A 13,568-nucleotide genomic window follows, 5' to 3' on the forward strand; every position below is an offset into this window, starting at 1 on the left:
TTCGCCAGGATGGTCTCGATTTCCTGACCTAGTGATCCGCCCGTCTCGGCCTCCCAAAGTGCTGGGATTACAGGCTTGAGCCACCGCGCCCGGCCGTACAAGTTTTTCAAAGACAAAAATCCCTTTACAAGGTTCACAGCTCAGTGCCAATCACCGGACTGGCTATCCATTAGGCAGGTACTGGATAATGGCTAGAATTCCAGTACTGAACCCATATTATGGCAACAAAAGAGCTTGTTGTACCGTTCACTGCCAGCAGATGGCAGGTTTTCATCAGAAGTCCCTTCTATGGCATTTCCTTATTTATCCCCATTTCCTTGCATCCTTCCAACATTTCCAACATTCCTTATTTCACTTTAAGTTATTAAAAATAACTTAAACTTCTCTCTCTCTCAGACCAGAATGAGAGCTTCTAGATGAAAATACCTCCTAATTCATCTTGGACTCATAAGTATTGAGTACTAGCCTGAACTGAGTAGGTACATATTTTTGGAATGAATAAATGCATATTTCTCTGAAAACTAGTAAAATCCTACAACCAGTTCCAAACCTTCTTCTTCAACAATTAATCAAGAAACATTAATTGAGAACTTCTGTGTCCTATCCAGAGATGGATAGGACAGAGATGGAGGTTTAAAACAAAGAGGGAATAAAAAACAAGAGGTTTTAGCCAACTGAAACCTTGTGTTGGGTGAGCCCCTCCAACTCTAACTCTTCCAAGGCTAGTGGTGAAGATGAGGCCTCTGCCATTTGGGTACCTCAGTCTGATGGGAGAAACACGTCCCTGTCCTTGGGCGATCACTGTGTGGGTGGGATTGGCAGGGCACAGCCTTAAGCAGCTCCCAGATTGATGAAGGAAACATACTTGCCAACACGAAACAGATCAAGTCATGGCTTTCAGACTGATCCCCCCTAATATGCCCTTGTCCTTACAGGCCCATGCATCCAATAGACCACCAACTGATCCCATTTTCACACAGGAGGGCCTCATTTCCCTCCCGACACCTGGAACCCTGAATCTGAAAGGGAAAACAGAAGTATTCCACTTTTTTTCCCAGACCATATTGTTGGGGAACTTGGCAAGTCACTGAGGCTAAATTGAAGGGGCCAAAGGGAGGGTCAGGAGCTCAAGCAGCTGTGGCATTTGGACTGGGAGTCAAGGATCCCCAGGGGGTGAGAAGCTTCCAGGGAGGAGGGGTGGAGACCAGGGATAGAAAAATCCCTAAACTCTGCTCCCTGTCACAGCTCAGAAGAATATGCATGGAGGCTCATTCTCCCCCATCCCAATCCTTTATCTAATTAGCAGAGAAGTGTAAAAAGTCAGAAATCCTATCTATTTGTCTTTTGGCATTCTCCAGTCACCTCCACCCCCTCTCTACTCAGCTCTTTTGCAACTTGCTCCTACAGTCTAATCAGCCCCTGTAGGCTCAGAGCCCTGCAAGGAGCCTGGGAAAGAAATGTTGGGGATGGAAGGATTTGGGAAGTTCAGTGAAAGTGCACTTTTAGAAAGAAGCACTGGCCTAGGATGCATACCTTTGCTGTCGGGTGACCAGCTATCCTGGTTTGCTCAAGACTGTCCTGGTTTTAACATTGAAAGCCTCAAACTATAGGAAACCTCTCGGTCCTGGGCAAACCAGGATGCTGGAATCCAGGCTCTCTTGGGCCCAAAACACTGTAAAACCCTCAATAAGTTCTCTCTCTATGGGTCTCAGTTGCATCCTTGTCAAATGGAACTCTCTAGCTCAGACACTCTAAGGTTCCACGAACGGCCTCTGAATTTCCTGAAGCTGGGCACAGCTAGGGTGACGTTGGTATATCCTTTATTGATTATAGTCCTCAGTGCTTCCCTAGGACTCCTGGAATCTCATCATCCTGGAACATTAGAGGCGGAAGGGGCCTTCAGATTACCTGGTAATACCTTTCCAGAAGTGTGAATGCTTATTCATCATATCTATTCACATGTTCTACTGACATTATAGATAGATACATACCTTGTCTCCTGTTACTAGACAGTAAGCTCCATGAAGGCGGGTAGTAAGAGGAAAAACTAAAGCCCTGCACATAACTGAAACAATTATTGGGTGTTCAATTCCACAATTTCCACTTTTTCTCCCCGTGGCCTAGAGGGAGGACACTGGGCTTCAGTGCCAGTGGTGTGCTGAAGGCAGCTTATACCCACTCCTGAGAGCGGTTGTTGCATTTTTAAGAATTTTGCAGCCGGGCGCGGTGGCTCAAGCCTGTAATCCCAGCACTTTGGGAGGCCGAGGCGGGTGGATCACAAGGTCAGGAGATCGAGACCACAGTGAAACCCCGTCTCTACTAAAAATACAAAAAATTAGCCGGGCGCGGTGGCGGGCGCCTGTAGTCCCAGCTACTCAGGAGGCTGAGGCAGGAGAATGGCGTGAACCCAGGAGGCGGAGCTTGCAGTGAGCCGAGATCGCGCCACTGCACTCCAGCCTGGGCAACAGCGTGAGACTCTGTCTCAAAAAAAAAAAAAAAAAAAAAAAGAATTTTGCAAACTGGTTGTTAAATACAGCCAATATTTAAAATTAAATTATATAAACATAATTATATTAAAAACAAAGGTAACAAATACTCAAAATTCATCACTTCCTAATTAGTTTGCTAAATTTCACTATCATTTATGCTGAAGGTTATTTATACCCATTATACCTATATGACAGAAATATTATATAATGATATACTACATCTCTTCCCAAGTCCACATTGGCAGTTTGCAGTTCACCATGCTCTAGTATTTATACCATGAAAATGAACAAACATTACCAATCAGGCTCCTGCCACACCCAATCCAGTTGCTAACCATTTACCAGCACACCAGGGCTTCAGATTCAATCTATCTTGTCAAGGCTCATCTGTTCCCACCAACGTCTTCTGCTCTAGTCTTCAGCTCTAGATTTCCATTCCTCTAAGAGAGAAACCAAGAGTTGGATCATTACTTAAAAGCTAATGAGACAACAGAGCTGGGATTAAGGAAATTGATGCACAGGTTGACTGGAAATGATTTGTAGACTTGATGCGGAATGCCTGTCGCTATTCTCTCCAGGAAAGTTCTGTCTGCAGTGAAAAATTCAGTCAGTCCAGCACAGGGGTCTTATGTAGACACACCCCAAAGGACTCTGAAGAAGGCACTGGTTATCCTCCAGGTATTCATCTTAAAGGTTCATCTAATCATTATAAGATAATTCTGGCCAGGCACAGTGGCTCATATCTGTAATCCCAGCACTTTGGGAGGCTGAGGTGGGCAAATTCCTTGAGGCCAGGAGTTTGAGACCATCCTGGCCAACATGGTGAAACTCCATCTCTACTAAAAATACAAAAATTAGCCAAGCGTGGAGGCGAGCACCTGTAATCCCAGCTACTTGGATGGCTGAGGCATGAGAACGGCTTTGAATCCAGGAGGCGGAGGTTGTGGTGAGCTGAGATCGCACCACTGCACTCTAGCCTGGGTGACAGAGACTCCTTCTCAAAACAAACAAACAAACAAACAAAGATAATTCCAATGCTCTCCACTGAAGAAGATAAGATTTCTGTCCTACAATCACCTCTGGGATTAATAAACTGTAAATCTTTTTTTTTTTTTTTTTTTTTGGCTAATTTTTGTATTTTTATTAGAGATGGGGGTCCACCATGTTGGCCAGGCTGGTCTCAAACTCCTAAACTCAGGTGATTTGCCTGCCTTGGCCTCCCAAAGTGCTGGGATTACAGGAGTGAGCCCTGGCCTTTTTTTTTTTAGAGACGGGGTCTCATTCTGCCACCTAGGCTAGAGTACAGTGGCACAATCATGGCTCACTGTAGCCTCAAAGTCCTGGGCTCAGGCGATCCTCCCCGCTCAGCCTTCCAAAGGGCTGGGATTATAGACGTGAGCTACCATGCCCAGCCCAGCTGGGAAAGTCTCTAGTGGTCATTCAACCTTCAACATTTTCCCCACTCCCTCATTTTAGAGATGAAGAATCTGAGTCCAAACAGTGGCAAACAGCTTGCCCAAGGTCACACAGCAAATTAGTGGCCAAAGCCCAGGACTCCTGGTACCTGGAGCAGAGGCCTCTCTATAAATTCTCACTTCCATTCAGAAAAACTATATGATCTTTATAGAATCTGAGCAGCAGAGAGCACGGTTTGCACACAAAAAACTGTCTTCCCCTCTGCTGCCTAGAAAATAAAAGAGTATTTTTTGTAGAGTACCAATTAAATGCCAGGTGCAGTGGGGAACACAGAAGCATAAGACCCAGTCACTCACACACAGGAAGCGAATGTGGAGTCACTCCTAAAACTCTTTCGAGGTGGCAGGGGACTTCCTGGGAGCTATCACTAACCCTGTTCTGACCCCACGGTGAGTGCCATAGAAATCAACCCTGCTGTCTTAACAAGTGAAAGTTAAATGACATTCTTGATTGGGAAAAGTAGGAGACAGAGAAAAGGCCGCTGAGGCTAACTTAGTGGGCTTTTCTCACGTAACTCAAGTCTGGGATACCTATTTTCCCCAAGCAAAGAAGCCCACAAGCAATCAAAGGAAGACAGCTTGCTGGGGGCTAGGAGGCAGAGCTTCAGTCCATTAGGACTTTCTGTCCTCATCCTTCCAGAGAAATGAAACAAAAAACTACATACAAAATAGGAGCCCAAATTTCCTCTTAGGTTTAGCATATCTAAAATTGCTCCAAATTGCTATAAAAATTTCTAAACATATATTTTTTGTAATTATCTTATGTCAGAAGGACAACAGTCAGTTTGCAGACTGATGCCAAGACTGGCCCATACTTGGAGTAGGCCCTAAAGATACCTGGGGACTCTTTGGCCCCTGGGATTCCTTTGGTAGGGGGACCTCTGAGCTCCACTTCCCACCCAAACCAGGTCCAGGGTTCTGGGAAGTGATCTGGATGCTGTAATGGTCACAGGATAGAGTCAGAACTGTGACTTTCCATCTATGCTTTCCTCTGAACTTCTCTAGACCTTCTTCTCCAGCCTTAGGAAAGAGCTTCAGCAACCAACAAGGACTTCCCCCCCCCTTTATTCTAGTCCCCAACCATACCTAATGGTGCCCACTAGGGGTTACAGGTTCTTTCATTCAATCATCCAGATGCCTTCTTAAGCACTAAGAACCCAAAGTGAACCTAAAAGACATTCCTGGCTGGGTGCGGTGGCTCACACCTCTAATTCCAGCGCTTTAGGAGGCCAAAGGTGTGCGGGTCACCTGAGGTCAGGAGTTTGAGACCAGCCTGGCCAACATAGTGAAACCCCGTCTCCACTAAAAATACAAAATTAGCTGGGCATGGTGGCACACACCTGTAATCCCAGCTACTCTGGAGGCTGAGGCAGGATAATTGCTCGATCCCGGGAGGTAGAGGTTGCAGTGAGCCGAGATCACAACACTGCACTCCAGCCTGGTGACAGAGTGAGACTCCATCTCAAAATAAATAAATAAATAAATAAATAAAATAAAAGACAGATTCCTGCCTAAGGAGCTTAAGTCCTAGTAACAAAATGGTATCAGAAAGAAAGGCATCAGGGCCATGCACAGTGGCTCATGCCTATAATCCCAGCATTTTGGGAGACCAAGGCAGGCAGATCACTTGAGCCCAGGAGTTCAAGACCAGGCTGGCCAACATGGTGAAACCCTTTCTCTACTAAAAATACAAAAATTAGCCGGGCCTGGTGGCTGGCACCTGTAGTCTCAGATACTTGGGAGGCTGAGGTAGGAGAATCGCTTGAACCCAGGAGACGGAGGTTGCAGTGAGCTGAGATTGCACCACTGCACTCCAGCCTGGGCGGCAGAGCGAGAGACTCTGTCTCAAAAAAAGAAAGAAAAAAGGAAGGCATCAGTCTTCCCAAATATAGCCCTGGGTGACCCTATGGTTGGTTCTCAGATATATAAAAAATCAACTAACTGCAGTTGTAACCTTCAGATATAAAAGGACAGATTTGCTAGGAATGAAGGAAATTTCCCAGCACTTACTTTGCTAGAATGTGGTAGAAGGGACTGTTGCAGAGATGGACTCTGAAGTGTTCCTGCTGCATAGTCCCACAGCTCCATCACCTCACAGACCTGAAGGAAGTGGTAGGGATGGCCCAGTCACTGGTTCAGGTAAATGAGTAGGCAGGGGCTCCAGATGGAGTTGCTTTCTGATTGTTAACACCTGGGGGAGGATGGCAGGGCAGAGAGGGGGCTCTCACTGACAGAGGACACTGTAGCTCCAAGAATAGGTGACCTGCCTTCAGGGTTAAGGACCCAGCCTGCACTGGCCTACATGATTCTGAGAAATGGGCCAAAGAAGCAGGAAGAGACAAAATTGACATATAGAAGAAAGAAATCTCAAGGATAGGAGAAAAGCTTCAGCCTCTTTCTCAGTCTGGGAGGAAAAAGGGCTGGAGGGGCTGGGCAGGGCGGGGCTTTCCGCGAAAACTGAGTCCCTCCTCCCAGATCCCCCACTGGGTCAGTGGCTCCTGCAGCCCTGCCAGTCAAGAACAAATGAGAAGAGCTGCTGATTTCCCCCCTTGGACATTCAGAATCTTCTCACATAAATACTGAGGAAGACCCTGCCCTCTGCTCACTTCTCTGGACTTGGCCCTGAGCTGGACCTGGTCCGCGGGGGTAGGCAGGGCGATGGGGAACCTGTCTATGCTCTGGGCAGCTGTGGGCATATGCTGTGCTGCACTCAGTGCCTCTGCCTGGTAAGTCCTTTCCCACCCTCACTCCCTGCCAAGGAAGCCCCATTGTCTCATCCCCATTCACCTCTGCCTCACTTTTTCTCTTCTTGGTAGGTCAGTGAACAATTTCCTGATAACAGGTCCCAAGGTAGGATGATCTCCAGCTTCTGTTTTTACCCACTGAGGGCCCTAAGGGGACTCTTCTGGAGAAAAGAGGGGAGGGGACAGTGCCAGAGCCCCTCACCCAGAGGAACCCATGGTTGATTCTCAATGGAGAGCTGGCCCATCTGAGTCCTGCCTGCTTCTCCTATCCCAGATCACCCATACCAGGCAGAAGCTCACAGCCCTCTTCCCTTTGCCAGGCCTATCTGACCTACACGACTAGCGTGGCCTTGGGTGCCCAGAGTGGCATCGAGGAATGCAAGTTCCAGTTTGCTTGGGAACGCTGGAACTGCCCTGAAAATGCTCTTCAGCTCTCCACCCACAATAGGCTGAGAAGTGGTAAGTTTGTGTGGAACTCACCTGTACAAGGGGTATATACGGGAATGGAGGGGCGCCTGCAGTATGTGTATATGTGTGACATGTATTGCACAGTGAAATGAAAATGCTACCAGTGACCTGCTGACCTGCTATTTCCTTGCTATGTGGCCTTGAGTAAATTACCTCCCCTCTCTCAACCTCAGATTTGTGATTTGGGTCAGTAAGGCCAGTTCTGTTTAGTTCATCAGAAGTATCCCATGGATTTGAATGAGGTGGATATGAGGTGTCTCTATGTATGAGACAAATGTAGGAAATTACTCTTTTTTTTTTTTTTTTGAGACGAAGTCTCACTCTGTTGCCCAGGCTGGAGCGCAATGGCACAATCTCGGCTCACCGCAACTTCTGCCTCCCGAGTTCAAATGATTCTCCTGCCTCAGCCTCCTGAGTAGCTGGGATTACAGGCATGCACCACGCCTGGCTAATTTTTTGTATTTTTAGTAGAGATGGGGTTTCACCATGTTAGCCAGGCTGGTCTCAAACTCCTGACCTCAGGTGATCCACCCACCTTAGCCTCCAAAAGTTCTGGAATTACAGGCGTGAGCCACAGTGCTCAGCAGAAATCACTCTATTTTTTAAATGCATGCTTATATTTGTGTGTTTGTACACACTGATCTTGCACTGAGTTGCATGAAATAAAAATCAGGTGTTTGCAGCTCCTGAGGAAGTTTCACATGGCTAACTGCCATAAAATCTCAACAACAGAAAAACTGAGACGTCACATTGAGTTGTGCCTCAGGTGGGATGTGTGTGTGTGTTTGTATGGGTGTGCATGTGCACCCATTTGTAACTGTGTGCTGTAGTTTGCCTGTCATTTTTGAAGATAACATTCACCATTCACCTGAGAATAGTTAGGGGAAAGAGTAAAGAAGACGGAGAAAGTGGCTAAGCACGTGTTGGGACCATGCCTATAATCCCAGCACTTTGGAAGGCTAAGGCAGGAGGATCGCTTGAGTTCAGGAGTTCAAGACCAGCCTGGGCAACATAGCAAGAGCTCTCTCTACTAAAAATAGAAGTAAAAATATTAGCCGGCATGGTAGCATGTGCCTGTAGTCCCAGCTACCTGGAAGGCTGAGTTGTGAGGATTTCTGGAACCCAGGAGTTCAAGAATATAGTGAGCTATGATCACACCACTACACTCCTGCCTGGGTGACAGAGCAAGACCTTGTCTCAAGAAAAAAAGATGAGGCTCGAAAGAAATGTCTCCCCATGGGGTATACAGATAGAATAGGGAGTACATAGAAATGAAATGTGACAATGTTTGTAAAGAGTTTAGTAAGATAAGAGCTCAGTAGGTGGCAGTCATGATTGTTATGATTATTACATGACCCAAGCTTCCCAGTCAGAAGCAGCAAAGGTCCTCCTCTCTCTCCTAGGCCAGCATCGAGCCCTGAGTCTCACTGCCTAAGGACTAGCAGCAGTGGCTAGTGGACAGAGGTCTAGGCTGGACTCTAAGAGGGCAAGGTCCTGATCCCAACACCACAACTGGAAAGTGGTCTTGTTCTCATCATTCTTTTTTTTTTTGAGACAGGGTTTCACTTTGCTACCCAGGCTGGATTGCAGTGGCATAATCTCGGCTCACTGCAGACTCTGCCTCCCAGGCTCAAGCAATTCTCACACCTCAGTCTCCTGAGTAGCTGGGACTACAGGCATGCACCCCCATGCCCGGCTAATTTTTGTATTTTTTATAGAGACAGGTTTTCATCATGTTGCCTAGGTTGGTCTCGAACTCCTGAGCTCAAGCAATCCACCCACCTTAGCCTCCCAAAGTGCTGGGATTACATTGGTCTCATCATTCTATCTCTAGTTTTTACTTTCCCCACTGGTAACATGGGGATGTTCATTCCTGCCTGGATGAAGTAAGGAGGCTGAAAAGATATGCATTGTTCTTTCAAACAGAAGAGCATTGGCTGGATGCAGTGGCTCGCATCTGTAATCCCAGCATTTTGGGAGGCTGAGACGGGAGGATTGCTTGTGCCCAGGAGTTCGAGTCCAGCCTGGGTAACATAATGAGACCCTATTTCTAATACAATAATAATAGGTCAGGTGTGGTGGCTCATGCATGTAATCCCAGCACTTTGGGAGACCAAGGTGAGTGGATCACTTGAGCCCAGGAGTTCTAGACCACTCTGGCCAATATGGTGAAACCCCATATGGTACTAAAAACTAAAAAAAAATTTAAAATAGCCAGGTGTGGTAGCAGGCACCTATAGTCCCAGCTACTCAGGAGGCTGAGGCACGAGAATTGCTTGAATCCAGAAGGTGGAGGTTATAGTGAGCCGAGATCATGTACTGCACTCCAACCTGGGCAAGAGTGAGACCTTGTCTCAAAAAATATAACAATAATTTAAAAAAAATAGGCCAGGCACAGTGGCTCACACCTGTAATCCCAACACTCTGGGAGGCCAGGCGGGTGGGTCACCTGAGATCAGGAGTTCAAGACCAGCCTGGCCAACATGGTGAAACCCCATCTCTACTAAAAATAAAAAATTAGCCAGGCATGGTGGCACATACCTGCTACTCAGGAGGCTGAGGCAGGAGAATTGCTTGAATCTGGGAGGCAGAGTTTGCGAAGAGCCAAGATCGTGCCACTGCACCCCAGCCTGGGCAACAGAGTGACACTCTGTCTCAAAAAAAAAAAAAAAAAAAAAAGGCCAGCCACAGTGGTTCATGCCTGTAATCCCAGCACTTTGGGAGGCCGAGGAGGGCAGATCATGAGGTCAAGAGATCAAGACCATCCTGGTCAACATGGTGAAACTCTGTCTCTACTAGAAATACAAAAATTAGCTGGGCATGGTGGCATGCGCCTGTAGTCCCAGCTACTCAGGAGGCTTGGGCAGGAGAATCGCTTGAACCTGGGAGGCAGAGGTTACAGTGAGCCAAGATCACACCACTGCACTCCAGCCTGGTGACAGAGCAAGTCTCAAAAAAAAAAAAGAAAAAAGAAAAGAAAAGAAAAGCATCTTCTTAAACCCAAAGGAAGTAGGGGATAAGGGAGAGAAACAATATTACTTTTCCAAAGCCTCTGCTTTGGGTCATCAGGGTCCAAGTTCCAGTCAGTTCCCTCTCTCTCTCCAAAGCCACCAGAGAGACTTCCTTCATACATGCTATCAGCTCTGCCGGAGTCATGCACACCATCACCAAGAACTGTAGCATGGGTGACTTCGAAAACTGTGGCTGTGATGGGTCAAAAAATGGAAAAACAGGTAAGTTGAGCTTTCCAATGGGGGTGGGAAGAGGTGAGGGGCTACAGAGCTGAGTGCAGGCTAAAGTCTTCCAGGGAAAGGCTGAGGGACACAGCTCCCTTAAACCTCAAGACTCCAGCAACTCCTTCAATTGTAGAATCTCCTAGCCTTACACTCTCAGAGTTGAGCCTGGGTCCGTAAGTCCAGGTATAGGCAAGTAGCTCTACAAGCAACAAGGCAATTAGAAATGAGAAGGTTGAAGTGAGTTAAAGCTAGCCCTGGTATTTCAGGCTTGGAATGGCTCATCCATAATCTAGAGCTACTCAGCAATTTGCAGACTACCTAAGACACTTACTCAGATTTATCACTAATGAAGGAGGTAGTAACCTTTACGAGATAATTGTAGAATAATGGTGCAGAATTCCAGAATGTTTGAGCTGCAGTGAACCTTTGAGAGCATCTAAGTTAGCCCCAGTGTGCCTACTTTTACTGTGGGTATAGAAGACTAATTGCTTATGGCTGGGAAGTGTCTGAAGGGTGGGCAGTTGGCTTTGGCAATCGGACTCCTACCCACCCACCCCATGCACCTCCATTTCCCTGTCTCACCTTCAGCCATAGCTTTACACTCTAGGGCTCTTGGGGATGGTTTGGCGGGTGACTGGGACTGAGCACGGAGCTACATGGAGAACTTATTCTTTCCTTATGTATAGGAGGCCATGGCTGGATCTGGGGAGGCTGCAGCGACAATGTGGAATTTGGGGAAAGGATCTCCAAACTCTTTGTGGACAGTTTGGAGAAGGGGAAGGATGCCAGAGCCCTGATGAATCTTCACAACAACAGGGCCGGCAGACTGGTGGGTATAGGAGTTGTGGCCAGTATTTCAACAGCTTCACATCTGCACAGCCCTTCACAATTTACCAAGAGCTGTCTTCTACATTCTTTCCTCATACTACCCAGCCAGACTGAGATGGCTACCTGCATTCTCTGGATGACAAAACCAATTAAGTCTGAGCCAAGTGGCTTGTCCAAGGCAACTAATAACTGTCAGAGACAGGCAGTAAACTCAGATCTTCTCACTGAGTCCTCTTGTCATTGTATGTTCTGCTCTGCCCCTCCACAGGCGGGCTTCTGAGAACACAGAATCAAGGCCTTGCTTCTATGACTTAAATTTTTATCACTTCAACTGCATGTTCTAGTAAATTAACAGGGCCTTGTTGTCCAGCCTTGTGTCCTAAAGTCTGTCTGAGCTATGGGGAATTGGGATTGATCTAGGCTTCTCTGAAGTGTCTAACTCTCCCCCAAGACTTCTAGTGGGGTGGCAATCTCTGGAGTATTCGGAACACAAATCGGGAAACAAGTTGGATTTAGAGCCAAAAGTGTAGAAATTTCCTGTGAACATACACCTAGATATCCTGAGTGCCCAGGGAAACGGGGAAAGGGGGAAAGGGTTTTTGGGTTTTGGGGGCTTTTTTTGAGACAGGGTCTTATTCTGTCACCCAGGCTGAAGTGCAGTAGTGCCATCTCGGCTCACTGCAGCCTCCACCTCCCAGGCTGAAGCCATCCTCCCACCTCAGCCTTCTGAGAACCTGGAACTACAGGCACTTGCCACTATGCCTGGCTAATTTTTGTGGGTTTTGTAGAGATGAAGTTTCCCCATATTGCCCAGGCTGGTCTTGGCCTCCTGAGCTCAAGCAATCCTCTTGCCTCGGCCTCCCAACATCTTGGGATTACAGGCATGAGCCACCACCGTGTCCAGCCAGGAAGAGGTTTTTTAAGCAAGTACAACCATGGGTAATTCATTGCCTTGGGGGTATAAGTGTTCAGACTCAAGGAGCTCCCTCCCCTCTCAGAGAAGACCCAGAGGACAAATCCAAACCCCCCAAAATATTCTCACCCCCACCCTCAAGACAATAACTGTGGCAATTATCATAGTTTCCTTTAAAATTTACAGAGTACTTCCTTGGTCATTATTATATTCAATTCTTATTCCAGCTGGGCAGATAGAGAAAAGCTTGACAAGTGATTGAGTTGAGCCTGGAGCAGAGGTTTCTGGACTCTAGTAACCTTCCCAGCTCTTGCCTGGCTCTCCATCAGAATCACCCAGGGAAGCTTTAAAATCACCAGTACCAGCCCCTTCCCCACTGAATATCCTCATTGAGAAGATCTGAGGTAGGGCCCAGGAATAAATATTCTTCACGAGCTTCCCCAATAATTCTGATGCTCCTTTAAATTCAAGAAACACAGCTCTAAAACATTACCTTTAATCACTAACCTTTGGTCTTCCCTACTCAGAGCCATTCTCTTTTGTGTTCTCTCTGTGAAGGCAGTGAGAGCCACCATGAAAAGGACCTGCAAATGTCATGGCATCTCTGGGAGCTGCAGCATACAGACGTGCTGGCTGCAGCTGGCTGACTTCCGAGAGATGGGAGACTACCTAAAGGCCAAGTATGACCAGGCGCTGAAAATTGAAATGGATAAGCAGCAGCTGAGAGCTGGGAACAGCGCCGAGGGCCACTGGGCACCTGCTGAGGCCTTCCTTCCTAGCGCAGAGGCGGAACTGATCTTTTTAGAGGAATCACCAGATTACTGTACCTGCAATTCCAGCCTGGGCATCTATGGCACAGAGGGTCGTGAGTGCCTACAGAACAGCCACAACACATCCAGGTGGGAGCGACGTAGCTGTGGGCGCCTATGCACTGAATGTGGGCTGCAGGTGGAAGAGAGGAAAACTGAGGTCATAATCAGCTGTAACTGCAAATTCCAGTGGTGCTGTAAGGTCAAGTGTGACCAGTGTACGCATGTGGTGAGCAAGTATTACTGCACACGCTCCTCCGGCAGTGCCCAGTCCCTGAGTGAGGGCAGTGCCTGATAATACCCCACACAAGTTCACTTGATTAATTGCATCAGTGGAAGGGGATGTAGCTTCTCTCTTAGAGAGAACAGATTGGAAAGCAATTGGAAAATTGCAGTGTTGGTCTGTAGTCCTCATGATATCTGCTATCGGTGGGGAAATGGAGGCCCAAGATTCCACAGCATATTCCTGGCAGGGCTGAAATTGGAATCTGGGCCTCCTGATTTTGGCAGACCCCCATTTCATCTTTCCTGCAAGCTACTTTCCCATCTCTGTGCCTGTACTTATGCAGCTTCCTACAGGGAGAGTTTGGTTTGGGGTCCATATCT

The 13,568-nt window shown here is 47.3% G+C and overlaps 1 protein-coding gene across 1 annotated transcript; it reads left to right on the top strand.

Annotated features, from left to right (window-relative positions):
* The first annotated feature begins 6,537 nt into the window (after window positions 1–6,537).
* WNT8A (Wnt family member 8A) lies at window positions 6,538–13,257 on the top strand. The gene is made up of 6 exons (XM_001112480.5): window positions 6,538–6,690; window positions 6,781–6,814; window positions 7,029–7,167; window positions 10,284–10,409; window positions 11,099–11,241; window positions 12,712–13,257. The coding sequence occupies exons 1-6, from the start codon at window positions 6,623–6,625 to the stop codon at window positions 13,255–13,257; spliced, it is 1,056 nt and encodes a 351-aa protein (XP_001112480.1). The 5' UTR covers window positions 6,538–6,622.
* Window positions 13,258–13,568: the final 311 nt, after the last annotated feature.

The sequence above is a fragment of the Macaca mulatta genome, chromosome 6 (assembly GCF_049350105.2).
Source record: "Macaca mulatta isolate MMU2019108-1 chromosome 6, T2T-MMU8v2.0, whole genome shotgun sequence".
In the NCBI taxonomy this organism is placed as follows: domain Eukaryota; kingdom Metazoa; phylum Chordata; class Mammalia; order Primates; family Cercopithecidae; genus Macaca; species Macaca mulatta.